Below are 21,442 nucleotides of genomic sequence, written 5' to 3' on the forward strand. Positions count from 1 at the left end.
GGTTAAGCAACTGCCTTCGGCTCAGGTCATGATCCTGGAGTCCCGGGATCGAGTCCTGCATCAGGCTCCCTGCTCGGCGAGGGGCCTGCTTCTCCCTCTAACCCTCCCCCCTCTCATGTACTCTCTCTCTCATTCTCACTCTCTCAAAATAAATAAATCTTTAAAAAAAAAGATTATAGCTCCATTTTGCAGATGACATGGTCAAAACTAAAGGGTTTAGCTGGAAGAAACTTTTTTTATCCAAAATAGATTTTCTTAGTAAGGAATCACGTCTTAAAAAAACACACTCAGGGCACAGCATTCATTAATCATGTAACAGTTATTTTATTTTATTTTTAAGATTTTATTTATTTGACAGAGAGAGACACAGCGAGAGCAAGAACACAAGCAGGGGGAGTGGGAGAGGGAGAAGCAGGCTTCCCAAGGAGCAGGGAGCCCGATGTGGGGCTCGATCCCAGGACCCTGGGATCATGACCTGAGCTGAAGGCAGATGCTTAACGACTGAGCCACCCAGGCACCCCAACAGTTATTTTATTTTATTTTTTAAAGATTTTATTTGAGAGGGAGAGAATGAGAGAGAGAGAGAGAGAGAGAGAGAGAGAGAGAGAGCATGAGAGGGGGGAGGGCCAGAGGGAGAAGCAGACTCCCCGCTGAGCAGGGAGCCCGATGCGGGACTCGATCCTGGGACTCCAGGATCATGACCTGAGCCGAAGGCAGTTGCTTAACCAACTGAGCCACCTAGGCACCCCCCTCCCATAGTTATTTTAAAAATATGTCTGTTGAATGAATGAAAAAAAATTAAAGTGGGGTCAGTCCCCACACCACTATTCACCGGCTCTCTGGAACCCACCTCTTGGGACTTTTTTTTCTATAAAATGGAGTTAACATTTTTCCACTTCCTAAAACAGAGAATACTATGAAGACTAAGGAAAGGGGTGCCTGGGTGGCTCAGTTGGTTAAGCATCTGCCTTTGGCTCAGGTCATGATCCCAGGGTGCTGGGACTGAGCTCCACATCGGGCTCCCTGCTCAGTGTGGAGTCTGCTAGTCCCTCACCCACTGACCCTCCCTCCACTTGTGCTCCCTCTCCCTCTCAAAGAAATAAAATCTTTTTTTAAAATTTTTTCCAAGATTTTATTTATTTGACAGAGATAGACAGCCAGAGAGAGAACACAAGCAGGTGGAGCGGGAGAGGGAGAAGCAGGCATCCTACAGAGCCCGATGTGGGGCTCGATCCCAGGACCCTGGGATCATGACCTGAGCTGAAGGCAGATGCTTAACCATCTGAGCCACCCAGGCGCCCCTCAAAGAAATAAAATCTTAAAAAAAAAAAAAGACTAAAGAAAGAACATTTGCTTTGAACTTCTAATATCAAAAGGAACTATATGAATGAGAATAAAAATACAGTTAACCATTACATTCTTAACACCCAACAAATGGAGATATATTTCAGCTTTAAATTAATGTTGTCTGCCATGGCTAATCAGTCACAGCAAACTCTTAACAATTTCTTCAGACTCTGCCCTGCACTGCTGCCCTACCCCTCAACTCATATGCACCCTCAATCCACCCTTTAGCTACACATTTCTTGTGTCAAGGACTAACGACTGGGCAGGAAGGAAAGAACAGAGAAGAAAGAAATAAAAAAACTGTTATCCTAATGAGAAAAATAAACTTTTACTTGAAGAAGGCTAGGGAATATATCCTGAATAGCCTAAAATATGAAGTCAATGTTAATATTTGTGTTCATCCTATGAGAAGACATCTTTGAGGGTAAATTTGAATAACTGCTTGAATGACTTAAGACTAGATGAAGTTCTGACCCCAAAGAGCAACACATTTGTTTTTAACCACTCCCAATACAATTGATCCTATATCAATAGCTAGTTAGATTTCATTCTCAACACATTTCAATCTTGACCCCAGGAAGCTTTAGTCATTTGTCTGAGATGGAAACTCAACTGCCTTAGACAATGCCCAGTGGTTTCTTCATTCAGCCTTCAAGAAAAACTGATTTCAAATTCACCTACCTCACTGTTTACCCACAGAAAACCTTTTGTGCCCTCAGAATGAGCTAGATTAGTCTTTGAGCTCCCTTCTGACTGAACCCTGACACTGTCAGGAGATGTCCTCAGAAGGATGCCATCATAAAGGAGCTCAGGGTTTCTGTATACACTTAATTTCTAAGCCTCACAAACCAGATCTACTAACATGTCTGTGAGGCTTTGGACAGGGCAGCATACAAAAAAGATGGGGTTGTTTCAAAGCCTCCCTCTTTTGTCATTCTGGACTAATTTTTGAAATTTAAACATTTCAGAAACAATTTAGGTCTATCCTTTGTGGTGAAGTTTGACCAGCTATCCCCCAGCTACAGAAAGAAGGAGAATCTATCATTTAGTCCATCAGTTTTAATTTTTCTGATGTTATAGCTTTGTAAGTTTCACTGCTATAAAAGGGAGCTAAGTTTATTCACAAAGGGAAAGCTATCATGGATTTTAGACATAGTTTTAGGGCATTGACTGTATCTACTCTGGATATGGATCAGAAAAAAAATGAAAACTGTGTCATTGAAGAATTACTTTGTCAAGTGACACTTAGAAAATCCACATCAACTCGGGCAGCCTAGAAAATCCTCTGACACGGAGAGTAGAAAGATAATTTCTATTTTATCATTTTCCTCTTTAAAAACTGATGTAAACCTCTGGTCATAAAAAAAATCTCAAATTGTTCTTATGGTCTTTAAGAAAATGCTCTAGGTGAAGGTAACAACACTGGTGTTGGGTGTTGGTCAGTGTAGCTCTATCTGAGTCTGTCTCTACGTTTATCTGTCTGTATGTATCTTCCTATGTCTCTCCATAGGATTTTGTTTTAATGTCTGAATCTTCTCCCTTTCTCTATTTTCACTAGAATATTTTTTATTAAAAATAAGATATGCTCAATGTCAAAAAATAAAAGCCAAGTAAGGTGCTGCAGAGCTAATAAGTAAAAAGTGGTTTTAAAACTACTTATGATTTATTATAGCTATGTCCTAAAACAAAACTTACATAGATTAAAACATATAGTTATGCAGTAGAATAACTTTAACTTCCTATATGGCAGAAAATATTTTTAAATAGTCTTCATAGGCGCATATTCGTGTGAAAAATTAGCCAAAAGTGATAGCCTAGAATGTTCTTTAAAAAATATTTCATTTACTTCAATTTGGTTTTACTGATTCTACAACTTAGAAATTCTATAAATATTTACTCTAAACTCCATAGTTCCTACATTGATTTCTGATTTCTAAATTGTGATTTATGCATGTTCATAGCTCTACTTGAAGGTTACATTTTAATAGCCATATGTATAATATATCTTACAATAAGAAGACCTCATATATACAACCTTAAAACTGTGAATCAATGGTAAAGAAAAAGAGTTAATAGAAGTGGAGGAGGAAAATAATTTATGAATACAAATTCATGTGAATTTTCTTTTTCAGCATGGGTATAAAAATCATGAAGGAGAAACTGCTACTCCACAAGGATAGAGTCTGCATTTTCTTGTGTGAGCTCTGACTCTAAGGCACAAGGTGAATCTAACTGCTCTTGTGACAAGCGAGAACTTTTCAGGGGGACATCAGACCAACTGTCACAATATGGCTGAAATCTCTGGGCTAACGCATTGCCGAACCTTTGGCATCGGTTATATCTGTAAGATTTACCTTTGTGTGTATACATGTGTTCTAGCAATTGGCTCTTTCGGAGAAATTTATGACCACAGATGGAACAGCTGATTTTTCTTTTCCTTGAGAAAGAAAAATTACAGTTTAATTCTACTGGCTCTGTGTCTTTGGAGATTAAAGCCACTTGACTGATCTGCAGAGGCTCTGTGGCACCCTGGTTTGAGTGGTCACGCTGCTGCTCATTCTCCGTGACAATGAAGGAGCTGAGCCTGCGGCATTCAAGGGCCTCACTATTTTCATTAAGTGGATGTACTTCACCAAGGTCATTGCTTTCCAGAATGGAAGCAGGGACACCGAATGGGAGGGATCCAGACACATGGGTATGGAGATGTTGCCGTAGGTTACTACGGGAATCAAAACGTTCCCCACAGTAATGGCACAAGTGTGTTTTGATGCTGCTTTCCGTGAAAGTGGGGCCTGTCGCCTCGGATGAGGGTGAGGGGTGGCTCTGGGCAGACTCTGGGTCACATGTCTCCTGCTTGATGGACACTGGGGGCTCCTGGCGCCCCTCCAAGGCCTGGGCAGCAGGACGGGTCCTCTGCTGCTCTGTGGTGCCGTCATCCAGCCCGATGGCCAGAGAGAGCTGCAGCTGGCGGTGGTCACCCTGGACAGCAGCTCTGTTGCCATTGTTACTGGCAGGAGCTTCCTTGACCTCCAGCCCGGGCTTGACAGCTGTTTTTTGGGTCGTTGAGATCTGAATGCCATACAAATTTGAAGACTGCACAGTCTCTGGTGAGAACGCTTGATTCATTTCAGTCGCAATGTGAGAAAGGTAGTCGGCGTGAAGAAATCGAATCCCTTCCTCCAAACGACTGTGATCCACAATCTGTTTTGGCCCTTTCCCCGTGTACATAATGTGCAACAAATAGCTGAATATGTCAGGCTGGATGTCAGTTGGTTGTATTTTTATGCATTCACTGTTAAAAACAAACAAACAAAAAAACAGGCCCACACAAGATAAAATGACTAGTTGGCCTTTTGGTTAGCACTATACAGTCTTAGGCTAATGCAATTTTTTTCCTAAAAAGTTCAGACTTAGCCATCTGCCTTGATGAACTATATCAACAGAAAATTAAACATTCACAGTACACCAGCTTTATGGCCCAGCAACAAGTCTTCATGTATTCAACCTACCGCCTAAAGTTGGGAAACACACACAGATATTCTGATTAGGTGAACAATTAGTGACTCCTAAGTGGTAGGCACTATACTAGGTGCCAAGGATGAAAAACATGATGAATAAAACAGATACCTTCCTCTTAAGGAACTTAACAGTCTTTTGAATACACAACCAAAAGAACTGAAAACATGGACCCAACAGACACCTGTATGCCAATGTTCATCACAGCATTACTCACATTAGCCAAAAGGTGGAAACAACCCAAGTGTCCATCAACAGATGAATGGATAAGCGAAATGTGGCATATACATACAATGGCATATTATTCAGCCAAAGAAAGGAATGAAGTTCTGAATGATGTGACAACATGGGTGAACCTGGAAAACGTTTGGTAAGTGAAATAAGCCAGACTCAAAAGGACAAATTTTGTATGGTGCCACTTATAATAGGCAAATTCATGGAGACAGAAAGATTAGAGTTAACCAGGAGCTTGGGGTCGGGTCGGGGAGATGAGGAGTTATTGCTTAATGGGTACAGAGTTGATGTTTAGGGTGATGCAAAGTTTTGGAAATGGTAAGTGGTGATGGTTGCACAACATTGTGAGTGTACCTAATGCCAGTGAATTGTATGATTAAAATGGTCAACATGGCCAATTTTATGTTGTATATATTTTACCAAAATAAAAAATATTTAAAATTTTAAAAGGATCTATTAAAATTGGTAATATTTAGAATTTAAATTATACTAATCTTATTTTGGCTTCCAAACTATAGTAATATATCTACTCTTCAAATCACAAATGAATATAGGTATAACTTTGAAAAACTTAAAAATAACCCCAAGCTCAATTTTTAAATATGAATCTATGATTCAGATAATAGAAATAACAGCATAACAAGAAATCAGCAAACACCCTGCAAAATTAGGATAAAGAGAACGTGAGGGAAGTGTTGGATGTCAGGGAACAATGGCACCAATGGACTTACCTTCCCTGAAGCAAAAATTCCTGTCTGCTTCAGAATGCACAGGGTATCAGATGCTGGCAATCCATTTCTTTAGTCCCCTTATCTCAGGATTCCCTCTTGGGTTTCAATCTTAGCTCTCACCCACCCACTTCCAGGGTCTGTGGCAGGGGTTTTTTATATCAGCACAGAGCTGTTAACTGAGGATTTTTAGTTGCTCAACAGAGATACCACGTAGCAGGCCTGACACCTTTGTATCTCTTGGATTTAGTTTAGCATGGTGCCTGGCACACAACAGGTGCTTTGGGAGCTGAACCAACTCACAGCTCTTAGACGAGACTGATGTGAAGGCACTGTTCCTAATCTAGTTTCTACATTGACACCACCCATGACATATCCCCCACTCCAACCTCCTCCCCACTTTGTGCCCTGCATTCCAACCATTCTGGTCTACTCTGTTTCCTGAATGTACTAGCCTGTTTCATATCTGCCTATGTTTTCATGCAATTTTTCCCTCTGCCTGCAATGTACCTTCTTGCATTCCTTTACAATATCCAAAAAACTCCTCCTGATCCTTCAAGATCCAGGGCTTCTGTAAAGCCTATTCCAACCTCCTCAAAATAGGGCTGCTGACACTCCACTCTGCCTTGTACAACACTTCTGTTATAGACGTATCACATTAGTTATTGATAACAGTAGCTGACAGGGCAAAGCTGTTCTAAGCATTTTAATATTATTAATCCATTTAATCTTCTCAACACCATGGGGTGAGAATACATACTATGCCAGTGTTTTACAGAGAAGGAAACTGAGGCACAGACAGATCAATTACACCACAATTTTTTTCTTTACATGTGTTCTCTATTAAACTATGAACTAACTCCTTGAGGACAGGGAGCATTACTAGCCTGTTACTGGGGTCTAGTACAGTGCTTACATGTAAGTACCCAACAAATATTTAAATGAGTGAACAGGTAAATGAATATGTGTGATTGAGGCTAAGACTACTAAGTATTTCATGCAAGGTCATTTAAAAAAACAGAGAGAAGTCTATCTCCTTCAACCTAGGATGGATTAAAGCTATTCTTTAAGAGCTCAGAATCTGAATACGACTTTCCTGCCCACTCCCTACATACCCATCATGTTGGGATAATCCACATTCAAAAAATCAAAACACTTGAGAAAAAGTATTTGAAACAAATGTCTTCTGAACTGTAATATGGAATATAAGGTGTGTAGAATTATGACATTATACTCTTGCTATGAAAGTGTTATAGAATAGATATCAACAACTCAGTGAGTCAGAACATAGATCGTTAAAAGCACAGATCCGCATTTGAGGATAATTTAATAGCTATATAATCCCAAATGGGCCAGTTACTTGACTCAGTCTCAGTTTCCTTTTCTCTAAAATAGTATGGAGAATAGAATGTACATTAGGTAAATACTTAGTGCTTGGGTATGGGCTAAGCCTTCAGTAACTTTTAGCTATTACTGTTTTCATTTTTACCTTCCACCATGGATCCTACACACTGAGATGAATTACTGGATGTGTTAAAAAAATATATGTGTATGTATATATATATTTCTTAAGGTGACCCCATAACAAAGAATCCCGCAAATGATGTTATAATAAGGCTTAGCTATATCACAACATTAAAAACTCTTCTGATTTACAAAAGCACATCCTTACCTTGTTTGGTGAATAAATATCATCTTGAAATAGTTAGAAAAAGCAGCAAGCACTGCTCTGTGGGCTTTGAAGTAAACATCTCCAATGGCAACTGTGCAATCACACAGAAAACCAAATTCTCGCTGCATGTTCAGCTGCTGCAGAAGGACAAGGCTATGGCTAGCTGTGTCCATTGTGGCTCTGAGAAAAAGGACAATTTTTTTTTTTTTTTTTACAAAATTAGCTACAGTTCACACAAACCTACAGAGTACAAGGAGGCCTAAATTTAAATGAGATTACTTAATAGTTTTTAATACTGTTAATTTCACCCCAAACTTAGCTAACATTAAATCCCCTCACTAAAACTGCAAAATATGGTCTTTTTTCATCTAAGAAGGTAGCTTGGTATGAGTAACACAGAAGCAAAAGGAAGGCTTTTTTTTATCTATGTGGCTGTGCTTCTAGTCATACTGCCCCTTCCTCAGAGCTGCAGGAGTTAAGTTATGTGAAAAGCACCTTGTAATGGAAACTGCTATTCAAGTGTTAGCTGTAACTGTCCATATTGCTGTCCTGGCCGGGCTAGAGCTGTCAGTGCTCTGTAGGGATCCCTGTGAGCTCAGGGGACACTGGCCCTCTAACTATCATACAGTATGTTTGGGAAACATGATCAGTCACAGTATGTGCAGGAGCCCTTAAAATAGATATCAAGCCACATCCCCTGATTTACATGGGGCCCGGGAACCTAATGGAAAGAGCCTAACCCCTGATATTAACTGGTTTCAGACACATACAAGCATGGAGGCTCCTGAAGGAACAATACAGAATGGGACCACTGGTCTTGGGAAAAGTCACGCATGAGGAAAAACATGCATAAGAATTGTGGCAGGAAGTCTAGTGTGAGCAGCAAGGGATTCAAGAGTGCCAGAGTTCCAGGCAGACTGGAGGCTCTGCTTCACCCCGACTGTGTAGACAGACCCAGTGCCTTAAGAAGGCAGCTGTGGTATAAAGGGCATCACTGGCCAGCTGGGAGAACCTACTTTAAAAGATCAGTTTCTGAAGAAGAGAATGAAGTTTCCTCACTAGCCAGAGGCCAAAGTCTAAGGAGGTCAGTGATGAGAGTGTGGAGTTAGCTGTCTGGAGACTGGCCACAGCTTGGGCAGCAGACAGCTGAGTGATCAATAATATAATAAAACTGGCTAACATTTACAGTGCTTCCTGTGTGTCAGGCACTTTTCACTCATTTAGTTCTCAATACGACTATACAAGAAAGGGAATATTCAATGCATCTACAGATGAAGAAACTGAATCAGTACCAAGAGTTAATTTACTCAAGTCACACTGCTAATAAGTGGCAGAGCAGGGGATTCAAACCTGGACACTGGGCTCCAGAATCCAAATGTCTTCCCTTTCCACCTCCCAGAGAGAACATGACCCACAAACTGGAGATGCCTAGGGAATGGTCAGGTTATACATCAAGATATCTCGGGAAGCCTCAAGAATGTTTGGAAAGGGGAACTAGGGAAAAACCCAGATTTCCTGCTGCTTAATTTGCTTACACAAATCTGATACAGAAACAAATACTTATTAATGGATAAAATCTAGGCTATAACTGGTAAACAAAAAGGTAATTATTACTGATACAAAGTTAAATCTATTTTTATTAAAATTACATATTTAATGCACTGATATGAAATAATCTCTAAGATATATTAAGTAAAAAAAAGCAAAGCATAAAATTGTAAAGGGAAGACTACTATTTATGCAAAAGGGGGTAGTTATTTTAAAGGTGGGGGAGAAATTTATACAGAAATATATTCTTGTTTATGTACACATCTCTGGAAAGATTCAAAGAAATGAGTGAAATGTTTGCTTCTGGGAGGGAAACAAGGGAGCAGAGTGGGGGAATTGTACTGTTTAAACTTAAATTCTTTTTTTTTCCTTGAGAGAGAGAACAAGCTCAAGTGAGCTGGGGGTGGGGAGCAGAGGGAGATCTTAAGCAGACTCTGTGCTGAGCGTGGAGCCTGATGTGGAGCTCCATCTCAGGACCCTGAGATCATGACCTGGGTAGAAATTGAGTCAGACACTTAACCAACTGAGCCACCCAGGCACCCTGAACTTAAATCTTATTGAAGTTAACATCATAAGTACATTCCAACATGTATTCCTTTTCCCCTCATTTTTAAAAATCATGAAGGGGGCGCCTGGGTGGCTCAGTTGTTGAGTATCTACCTTCAGCTCAGGTCATGATCCCAGGGTCCTGGGATCAAGCCCCGCAAAGGGCTCCCTGCTCGGCAGGAAGCCTGCTTCTCCCTCTCCTGCTCACCCTGCTTGTGTTCCCTCTCTTGCTGTGCCTCTGTGTCAAATAAGTAAAGTAAATATTTAAAAAAATTATGAAGTATTTCAGATAGACAAATAGGTACAGAGATCAATGTGACAAACATGCAGCCAGCCAGCCACCCCTGAGCACATAAGGTAAACATTACAAATGTGGTAGAGACCCCCTACCCTCTCTCCCTCATTTTAACTACCCATTGCCTTGCCTCCAAAGGTAATCATCATCCAGACTTTGGTGTTTTTGACTGGTAATATCATCATGTTCCTACTGTATCTGTATGTATCCCTTCAGAAGGTATGGTATTATTTTGCATGTTTTAAAATTTTATATAAATAATATTGTATTTTAAGAATCCTGCAACTTGCTGCTTTTAATTCTATTCATATATTACTTTTAAAAATTATACTTACTCAAACATTAAGTTTCTCCCAAACCTCCCCCAATTAAAAAATAAATAAAAACAAAACTCTTACTCCTTACCATCTCATTTTAAAAGCCTTTAAGCAGTAATGAAATGAGGGAACAAAATAACAGAACCTACAGAGACCTGAGCGTAAACCAAACTCCAAATTGTGAGTATTGTTCCAAAAAGCCATTTAACTAAAAGTCACTATTTATTGTATTTGCTGCCTTACCTGGATTCTCAAACACTACGAATTTATTACAGAGAGATTTAAAAACCAAAATAAAACTGTATGCTGGAGATTTCACCATGTGAAAAACATGTGCCTTAGATTCAATGAAATGGTTCAAACTGAAGTAGTTTAAACTAGCTTGACAAATTGTTAAAAAAAACCCAAAAACCTCAGATCATAAACATTTTCACCAGATCTATCTATATACATATATACACATATATACACACACACACATATATATATATAGTGCATTAGTGTAATGAACTACTGAACCACATGGAAATGAGAAAGGGCACACTAAAAAGCCACATATACAAAAATCTTGTGGTTAATGGTCTATGAGTAACAGTTTAATTCTTCGCTTACTGAACATTTTTTGAAGAGAAACTTAATAAAGAAAAAATTATTTGAAGGCATGCATTATACAAGGCCTAGGGACGGAAGAAAAATACTTACATGCTGCAACCAAGAAGACTGCAGGCTAACATGCACCCCAATGTTTACAGCAGCAATGTCCACAATTGCCAAAACATGGAAAGAGCCCAGATGTCCACCAACAGATAAATGGATAAGAAGATATGGTATATATACAATGGAATACTACTCAGCTATTGAAAAGAATGGAATCTTGCCATTTGCAATGATGTGGCTAGAGCTAGAGGGTATTATACTAAGTGAAATAAGTCAATCAGAGAAAGACAAATACCATATGATCTCACTCATATGTGGAATTTAAGAAACAAAACAGATGGACATAGGGGAAGGGAAGGAAAAATAAAATAAGAGGAAAATGGAGAGGGAGGCAAACCATAAGAAATTCTTAACTATGGGGAACAAACTGAGGGTTGCTGGAGGAGGGGACGGGTAAAAGGGTGATGGGCATTAAGGAGGGCACTTGAAGTAATGAGCACTGGGTGTTATATGCAACTGATGACACATTGAATTCTGCCTCTGACACTAATAATATAGTATATGTTAATTAAATTGAATTTAAATAAAAAATTTAAAAAAGAAGATTGCAGGCTAATAGGGGAGACAAAACATAAAACATGGTAATTATGATATAAAGTAAAAGTGGCAAATGTCATAAGAGCATTTCAGAGAACATGCTATGAAGGGGAGATCAACATCAGGCAACCCAATGAAAAATAAACCACTTGAACTGGATTTAGATGAACAGGCAGAAGGTGAACATAGCATTCCAGGCAGGAAAAAATAGAATGAATAAAATTACAGGGAGGAGTGTGAATATATAGGTAACTGAAGAACTCAGTTTGGCATAGAAAAACCAAAAGTAAGTGGGTAGTAAGAGATGTGGTCAGCTCACACAGTACCGAATGTAAAACTGAAAGGTACTCCACTTGTGTTTGAAATGAATGGTGTTAAGATGTTTTTGCAGGACCCCTCCTGCAAAACAGCATAGTAGTTAAAGCTTGGACTCTGGAATTAGCTTGGATTAAAATTCCAATTCTGTCATTTAGCTGTGTGATCTCAAGAAGATGCTTAACTCTCTGGTCCTCGGTTTTACTTGTAAAATATGGATAATTACAGTATCTACCTCACAGGTTGATACATAGATTTAATAAGATAATGCACATAAGCACATAGAAATAGTAAGGCCCACAGTAAGTGTTCAGTAAATACCAATTACCATCATGATCATCACCATCAGGCCTTTGAGTCAAGATTGCTCTAGTAGCAACACATAAAAAAGATTAGCAAGGGAAAGGTATGGAGAAATAAAGACCAGCAAGAAGTCCACTGCAATATCCAAGTAATGGCAGTGGGAATGAAGGAATACAAGAGATACACCAGACATAGAACTGACACAACTTGGCAGCCAGACTGGATGTGGTCAGCCACAGGGAAGATAAAGTCAAAGGCAAGTCTCAGAAATCCAGCTTGGATAACTGGAAGAATTCATTCACCCCTTCAGGTCATATTTTCAGAGTAACTGTCATGTGTTAGGTATCAATATAAAGACAGGGTCCCAGAATGCCAGAGAAGAGGCATAGAAACTGGCTTCATAAAAGAGAAGTTTCATTTTGGACACAGTGAGTTCAAGGTGTTCACTCCAGAACATCTGAGTAGAAATGTTCAGTGATCAATGGAGACATTATGTAGGATTGGGACTCTAGAGATCAGGGCTAGACAGGGAGAGGAGGTCCTCTGTAATTACACAGCTGAAGCCACCAGGAGTGGGTGGGACTATTGAGTAAAATAAGAGGGGAAAAAAAGCTAAGGATGAATCCCCAAACAACACAAAAAAGATACAACAAGAAGAGGAGTAATAAGGAAACATATCAACATTGAGTGGGGATTGGGGGTGGTGAAGGAAAGGCAAGAACCTGGGTGGGGAGTCTCCACCAATGGTGGAAAGTACTGCAGAGAAACATGGGGATGAGGCCTATTACAAATACCCCAAGTGTGACTAAGAGATTTCTAGTGACCTCTGACAATAGTCTGCGAAAGCAGCAAGAGCAAAATCTCTCACTGCAAGGGAATGTTAGATAGCAAAGGCCATAAAGGGTAGGTACAGATAGGACATTGATGATGGGCAGCTTCAGCTCAGAGACTTTCAGGCTGAAGAGGGGTGGAGTCTCCAGAAGCCAGAAGGAACACAAGCAAAAGTCTAAGGGTAGCAGTCAGCCATGGAGAAGAGAGGGATTTCTTTCTGACAGTGGCAAGGAGATGGCTGAGGTGAGGAGAGAATCTCAAAGTACTCTGTAGATGGCTTCCATTCACACACTATGAAGGCAGTCCATATGCAGAGGGAAGAGCTGAGTTTAGATCTTGAAGGAAACCAAGAAGGGCGCCTGGGTGGCTCAGTCCGTTAAGCATCTGCGTTTGGCTTGGGTCATGATCCCAGAGTCCTGGGATCGAGCCCCGCATCGGGCTCCCTGCTCGGCGGGAGGCCTGCCTCTCCCTTTCCCACTGCTTGTGTTCCCTCTCTCGCTGTGTCTTTCTCTGTCAAATAAATAAATAAAATCTTAAAAAAAAAAAAGAAACAAACCTAGAGTAACAATCCCTGAGGCTAATATATAGTGATGAAGTTTATATAGAACTTTCACAAAAAATAATTTTTCTGTTTCAGGGGTGCCTGAGTGGCTCAGTCAGTTGAGTGTCTGGCTCTTGGTTTCCGCTCGGATTGTGATCTCAGGGTCATGGGATCAAGCCCCATGTCGGGCTCCACACTCCATGTGGAGTCTGCTTGGGATTCTCCCTCTAAAATAGATAAATGAAATCTTAAAAAAAAAAAAATAAAGACATAAAAAGATTTAAAAAATTTGTTCCAGATGAAATACTTTCTATTAAGCTACAAGTTCATGGACTGTCATTTTTGTTAAACTCAGTCACTGAATTTTTAATTTCAGATATATTTCCAGGTCTAAAATTTTCATCTCATTCCTTTTTAGTTTCTATTTCTCTGCTGAGATTTCCTATTTGTTGACACATTACCACTTTATTCTGCTTTACATTCTTGAGCATAATTATAATAGCCGCTTTAAGTCTTCTCTGCCAAACCCAAACTCTGGGTCATTTTGGAGTGAATCTCCATTAATTAGGGTGATAGTTTCCTGTTTCATTTTGGACAATATCCTAGACATTGTGATTACTGTGGTAAAGGCTCTAGATTCTATAATATTCTTCCAAAAGTACTGATGTTTTTGTTTTGTTGTTACAATTAACTTGGCTGGACTTAAACTCCAAAATCTGCCTCCCTTTTGGTTGTTTTTTTAGTTGTTGGTGTGCTGTATGGAGGCTCGACATATGTGTAAGTTTAGGGGGTTGGCAAGAGATTCAAGCTGAATTATACACAATATTTGGGGTTTCCCAGAATCCTTTCTAGGATTTTCCTTTTCTTTCCAGCTATGTGGTCACTCTGAACTCTGTCCTCTTTTCTTCAAGCAAGTAAGATTACGGGTTATTAACCTAAGTTTGGTCAGCTCTTCCTGTCACCAACTGGAGCCTCCTCTCAGGATAAAAGCCATAAAAATGGAAACTCATCCACTGCTGTTCCCTTCTTCCAAGTGTAGACTTTATTCCAGTTTCTGCCTGATTTTTGTCACTTTTAAATGCCATCTGATAGTTTCTAAAGCTTTTTTTCAAGTTACAGAGTTGACCCTTGAACCACATCAGTTTGAACTGCATGGGCCCACTTACACACAGATTTTTTTGGATAAACACACTACAGTACCGTACATGTATTTTCTCTTCCTTATGATTTCCTTTTTTTTTTTTTTAAGTAAGCTCTAGGCCCAACATGGGGCTTGAACTCACAACCCAGAGATCAAGAGTCGCACACTCTACAGAGCCAGCCAGGTGCCCCGTACGATTTTCTTAATAACATTTTCTTTTCTTTTCTCTAGCTGATTGTAAAAATACAGTATATAATACATGTAACATACAAAGTATGTTAATTGACTGTTTTTGCTATCGAAAAGGGGGAGGCTGGGGGCGGTGTCAAGTTAAATGCAGATATTTGACCGTGCAGGGAGGTTGATGCCCCTAATTCCCACGCTGTTCAAGGGTCAAATGTAGTTTCCTAGTTCAGACTTGTCCCAATAGAACTATTCAGCCATTATTACCCTTTATCAGTTCTAAAAAGTTCTGGCCTCAAGATCCACTTACACTTTTAAGAGGAGCATTAGGGATTACAAAGAGCTGTTGCTTATGTGTGTTGTATTTATCAATATTTACCATATAAAAAATTAAAAGTGAGACATTTAAAATTTTTAATTCATTTAAAAATAACAATAAACCCATTATATATTAACATAAATTTTTTTCTAAAAAATAACTACATATATTTTGTAAGTGGGAAGGGTAGCATTGTTTTATATTTTACAGTATTAATACCTGACTTTATAAAAAATACAGCTGGGTTCTTTGCTTCTGTGTTCAATCTGTTGCCACAAGTTGTTTTGATTCAAGTATATTAAGAGATTTTGCCCTTGCAAAACCAAGATCCTTGTAGATCCTGAAAAGGTTTCAGGAACCTCTGGGGGGTCCTTGAACCATACCAGGAGAATCTCTGTCCCGTGCTATCTTTTTTTAATCCTATGAGGTAATAGAGCAGGTACAATACTAGTTCCATTTTATGGTTGAGGACCCAGAGGCTCAGAGAAGGTGGGAGAGGTACCCAAGTCAGATGGACTAGCCATTAAATGGTGCTGGTAGTACTTCAAGTCTGACTTTTAACTCATCCCCTTTCTTCAAAACCCCCATCTAAAACTTTTAACATACATACTATGGCAGATTTTTCAAATATATTGAATTGAATAAAGGGAAAATTTTTCCAAGTTTATAAAATGAAACGAATTCAGAAAGGCTTAAAAGAAAAAAACACCACAACTTAGATACATAATAGGTTCACTCAAACTTCTTTGTATAATAGACCTTTGACATTTTAAGGCAACACAACCAGATTTTATCTGTCAATAGAGCCAATCCAACACAGTTATTAAAAACATTTTCTAATACAAACTACTTTGTAAATTTATTAGCTGGGTTTTTCATATAGCCTTTGCTCATCCTTTCTTTGACCATCAATATTAAATTATCTAGTATGTGGACTAGCTAAAACTTCCTATGCATACAGAAAGATCTTAGAAGTTTTATTTAAGAATTTTCGGTGGAGGGGCACCTGGGTGGCTCAGTTGGTTAAGCATCTGCCTCCGGCTCAGGTCATGATCCTGGGATCCTGAGATGGAGCCCCACCTCTGGTTCCCTGCTCAGCGGGGAGCCTGCTTCTCCCTCTCCCTCCTGCTCGTGCTCTCTCTCTCTTGCTCTAATAAATAAATAAAATCTTAAAAAAGGAAAGAAAAGAATTTTGGGTGGAAATTTTAAGATGTGAGAGAAGTTGCAAAAAAATAATTTATCATTTTATTACATTTACAAATACGAGAGCCTAAATGAAAGAGTGCTTCATCTTAAGATGCTGTATCTATTATCAAAGTGGTATTTATACTGTAATAATAGAATTGGTATTGATATTTAAGAGAGACTACAAAACCTTGTTTACTAACTAAATTGTAGTAACTCTGGATTAGCTCAAACTAAGTAAGCCAGAACAGCTTTATACCAGTATCCATTTTTAATTCAAAGTTAACATGAAATTTAACATCTTTTGATTTTTACTTATTTAAAAAAATCTTTTGTGTTAGTTAGACTGGACCCTCAGATCTATGGAGCCAGACGATATCCTGGAATATACAGCTTTTCATTTTCTCAGGCTGTAGAATCTTTAATAAAAACAGGACGAAAGGAGTAGGGCATCTGTCCCTGTAGAAAATAAACAGTCTTAGATATTTTCTCTGTGGTTCCTACCACTGTGACTTTATTACTAAATTCTCCTTAAGACAAGGAGACGGAAAAGTTGGCAGAGGAATATGTACAGCTTTTCTGAGGTACTTATGGCTATACATACAAAGGTAAAAGCAGAAATATTCAAAGTGCGACGTGATAACAGACTTTATACAATGATTTTAACCTTTTAGTGGTGCTTTCACATGATGATTATGGAGGTATAACACTTTATAACCTAGAGAAAGAATGTTTGCGGAGATCATTTTATCATGGAATAGTAGCTCTTATCACTGACTGTACTGTAAAACTTTCAATGCAGAGTTGTACTGACGCCTGCGTCCTGCTCTAGACCAAGCCAAACAGAATTGCTGAGCGTGAGTCTCAGATCCTTTTTTAAAAAGCTCTTCAGGCGGTTCTAATATGATGCTCAGTCAAGAACCACTGTGTTAGAAGGGAGCCAAGGAAACCGAAGAGGATATTTCAACTGTAAAATTACAGAGAAAAAGAAGCAATTTTACAAGAAGTGCTCAAATTGTGGGAATTATACCAATTACATTAAATGAACAAAAATCAACTATCGTAATTCTAATTGTAACTTTAAACAAAAAAATTAACCAGATTCTAAGAAACAAAAGTGCTCTCAAACTAGTAAATTGGACACTGGGGGCAGAGGAGGAACATACTATCTTCAGACTTCTAAAAAAGTATTTAGGAAAAAGAAGTATTTACTCTCATACACCATTATGCCTATTTTCATAACATCTGAAGATAATATGGAAATCGCAAATCTGAAAATATTGAGATAAAATGTGCAGCAATTCTAGGCATCTGCTTACGAAAATCACTGAACATATTAGAGAAGAGGGTAAGAAGTAGACGTGGTAGATGACACAGGAAGAGCAGTTATGCTCTAGAAACCTTTAACGGAACAGGGAAACGTTAGTTTGGGGCCTGCCTGTTGCCAGACACAGCCAGCCTACTATATCTCTAACCATCTAACCAACATGTGGGATGCCTGATAAAGCCACAGCACCAGGCAAACAAGAGTGCTAACACGGTAAGTGCAAATTGCTAGTGAACCTTAAAAAAATCAGAACCCTGTGAAGGAAAATAAACAATTCTTCTTAGTCTGCTAAAAAAAAAAAATGACCGCATTTCTGAAAGAAAAAAATAAGGTACTCAAAGGACAGTAGGAAGCTGGATAACAACAACGCTAGTATAGACCTAGCCTAGAATACAGTACAAACAAGAATAATTATAATTTCTGAATATAGGTGAACCAATACTTCCTTTGCCACAGAATGCTCCACAAACACGTTATCCAGATGGGTTAATGAAGTCCTTTGCTTAAAGTGCCTAGAGTTTTTCACAAGGAACAAAATGTCATTGTATGATTGATATGTACAGGGAAGAAACGATTTAGAAAAATTTCAAAAATAACTAACAATAATATAAACACTTTTTCTTCAGTTAAGATTAAAAAAAAAAAGAAGAAAAAAAATTCCCGCAAAGGGAAAGAAGATGTGTGAATAAATTCAATTACTAATCCTGAAACTAATGTTTATTTCAAATACTTTCCTCTTCCTCTACTCTCCCTAAGCAAGTTCAAGCAGCAGTATCTTTCCTATCCTAGAGAGAATTCTGTTCTAGTTAAAATAGCTACTGTTATAATGAGTAAATACTACACGCAAGGCCTTGTGCTAAGTGCTCTATGTACATTTGTTTAGTCCTCACCTTGACTATGTGCTATTTTTATTTCTATTTTACAGATGAGGAAAAACGTGGGCTTAGAACACACAGCTAGCAGACAGTATAAAGTGGGGATCAAAAGCTACGTCTGGGGCGCCTGGGTGGCTCAGTTGGTTAAGCGACTGCCTTCGGCTCAGGTCATGATCCTGGAGTCCTGGGATCAAGTCCCACATCGGGCTTCCTGCTCAGCAGGGAGTCTGCTTCTCCCTCTGACCCTCTTACCTTCTTCCCTCTCGTACTTTCTATCTCATTCTCTCTCTCTCTCAAAAAAAAAAAATCTTAAAAAAAAAAAAAAAATCCGATCTATACTGCTACGTCTGACTCCATAACCTGGGCTGTTACTATAAATTGGAGTAGTATTTTTCTTAGCATTCTTCTCTGGAAAGATTGAAGTTCACATGCAATTGGAATAAATAAGCAGAAAGGGGGCACAGGAAGTGGTGTACAAATACTTTATAATTTATCAAGATAAGAGCACCTGCACTTCTTTTTTAAGACAAGGAAAAAACCCTGCGATAATATAAAACCCCCAACTCTGTTCTGGCCCTATTATTACAAAAAAGGACAAGTTTTTCTTTAACAAGATGGTCAAGCACCACCTACGGGCCACAGTAAATAAATCACTTTGGTTCAGTGGTGGGGAGGGCATTATGCAACACTTCCCAGCACTGCCCTGCCAGGATATTTTACGGCCAAGACTCCTGGGCCCCTCCTCCCCAGCTAGACAGCCTGGCTCCTGCGCATTCCCCTCAGGAGATAGGGTGGAAGTACAGAGCTCCATTTTCTAAAGCAAAGAGGGCAGCTGAAAGTCCTGCTCAGCCTCTCTGGGCAACCACAGGCGCCAATAAATCAGCCACAGGCGATTCTCTCATCCCTTTCCTGGCTTGAAGTGGTAGCAAGACACAATGTAAAAGATCACTGACTGGACTTGGGAGATAAGTGATCTAGCCTTGAATTCCACGGCAAGTGACAGCATCACAGAAGCCAGGTAAATCTCTGACTGTTGTTTGTTAACATAGAAACAGTACTACTTCCTTTTTTGTCAAGTACTCAAAATTCATCTATGAAAGTGGCTAGCCACTGCAGGTGCTCAATAAACAGCCAACAGCCCCCGCAGAATCCATCTCCACTAGCTCCAAATAAGACATTAAGGGAAGGGTTGGGCAAAAAGGTATATATAAGCGAGTCATCTGAGGCCCCTCCCTGCTTTGTTGCTGACCATCCCTTTGATGTTCCACTCTTTCCTGATAACCTTCCAGCCATGAGAACGAATCTGTTCCAAGTACTCTCCCAGGATCCTGCTCCCTATTAAGGAACTGATTTCTGATACTGGATAGTTTACCTTAATCAAAACACATCTAGGTTCCTAAAGAGAACTTTGATGCCTTAATCTAAGGAAGCAACCAGTGCTGCAAATGTTGGTTATTCTTACCGAGTAGAGCTGAATTTTGGAGGAGTCAGGCTTTGAGCCCCAAAATACATCCTAGCGCAATCTAGTCCACCTAAAGATAATGCCAACCCCATTCCTTAAAATACCTGAGCCATCACACAACGGCCAAGCCTTGTTTCTCAATAATCCGAATCAAGCCAAGTATAATCACCTCTGGCAGACTGTCTCTACAGTGAGTGGGTTAGACTGGCACTGCGCTCCTGGTGTGCTGGAGACCCCAATAACCAAGGCCTGGAGCCCTGGAGTCCAGTTACTCAAAAAGTGTAGGGCTTCGATCAAGCTACACGTTCCTTAGGCCGGGTGTTTTCATCTGTAAAACAGAGGGATGAACTAGATTTCCTGTAAGGCCCCTTTCAGCTTTAAAATCTGTCATCCTAAAGTGTACTTTACACACTTGACAAAATCCTGTGAGAATCAACAGTTTTGCCAAAAAAACTCGAGTCTCAAGAGAATGAATGCCAAATGTAATTTCCTGGGGGGAAATGGGCGTTACTTTATGAAACATGTTAGCTGCTGTCAAATTCCAAGTACAGCGCTAGGTGCTGCCTAAGTAGCTTGATTTCTCAAAATAACGAGAGATAGGGAAGCAGTTAACGATCGCGCAAACTTTAAAAAGAAAAACTGGATTTACTCAGAATGAGATTAATATAATCTGAAAAAAGGAAGAAATGAATTATGGAGGGGGAGGAACTTCCTGCCCTAGAAACGGGGTAATCACAAACGGGGGTGGGGAAGGGAGAGGACAGTGGCTGCAGCGTCTCTCAGTTTGCACCAGGAGACCCGCCCACTTGCGAGAAGGGTTCGCGCGGCCGCCCGGGGAACGCCGCGGACCCGTCGGGGGTTCCCGCGCGGGGTCAGGCCCCAGCAGCCGCCTTCTGCGGGCAGCGAAAGGCGGCTCTGGGCATCCTCGGCCCAGTGCTCACTCGCGGGTGCCATTTTCCTCCTGTGCCCTGATTGACATGTCAAACGGACCAAAACACCCCTTTCCCCATCTACTTGCATCTGTCCCGCGACCAGCGCAGCTGCAGGCCGCCGCCCCGGGCGGCTCGCGGCGGGAGGGACTGAGCCCGGGGCAGCCCACAGGGGCCGGGCCGCGTCGCTTACCCAGACGCCGCCGCGGCGGCCAGCCGGCTCCTCCGTGCGGGAGGGGCGGCTCCCGCGCCGCGCACGTCACGCGGCGGCGCCGGTCACGCACCCTGCGGTCCGCTCTCGCGCGGCTTCCCGCGCCGGCCGCCCCGCGATGGGCCCACGTGACCGCGCGCCTGGTAGCCGGGGAACGAGGGGCGCGGGGGCTGAAGTGTGCGTGCGTGCGTGCGTGCGTACGTGCGCGCCCGCCCGCCTACTCAAGTGGCCAGGCGGGGTTCGGCCCGCGCTCGGGGTACCTCCGCCACGGTTCTCAGTCGTGACTCTGTAGGCGGAAGCGTGGAGACGAGCCTGAGCGTCACAGGCTCCCCACACACAACCGCGTGACCCGGGGACTTTCCC

The 21,442-nt window shown here is 40.6% G+C and overlaps 1 protein-coding gene across 6 annotated transcripts; it reads right to left on the reverse strand.

Annotated features, from left to right (window-relative positions):
- Positions 1-586: 586 nt before the first annotated feature.
- ZBTB25 (zinc finger and BTB domain containing 25) lies at positions 587-21,398 on the reverse strand. Of its 6 annotated transcripts, none has more exons than XM_073895347.1 (5): positions 21,062-21,398; positions 20,109-20,267; positions 16,097-17,242; positions 7,498-7,677; positions 587-4,639 (listed from the first exon to the last, which is right to left on the reverse strand). In XM_073895347.1, exons 4-5 carry the CDS (start codon positions 7,668-7,670, stop codon positions 3,511-3,513), a joined length of 1,302 nt encoding a protein of 433 aa, XP_073751448.1. In that variant the 5' UTR covers positions 7,671-7,677; positions 16,097-17,242; positions 20,109-20,267; positions 21,062-21,398; the 3' UTR covers positions 587-3,510. The 6 variants fall into 6 exon arrangements, with proteins under 6 accessions (XP_073751448.1, XP_073751446.1, XP_025725688.1 ...); XM_073895345.1 differs by lacking the exon at positions 21,062-21,398 and adding an exon at positions 20,958-21,045; XM_025869903.2 differs by lacking the exons at positions 16,097-17,242; positions 21,062-21,398 and adding an exon at positions 20,958-21,045.
- Positions 21,399-21,442: the final 44 nt, after the last annotated feature.

The sequence above is a fragment of the Callorhinus ursinus genome, unplaced genomic scaffold, assembly GCF_003265705.2.
Source record: "Callorhinus ursinus isolate GAN/ISIS: 27379988/994484 unplaced genomic scaffold, GSC_fseal_2.0 scaffold8, whole genome shotgun sequence".
Lineage (NCBI taxonomy): Eukaryota > Metazoa > Chordata > Mammalia > Carnivora > Otariidae > Callorhinus > Callorhinus ursinus.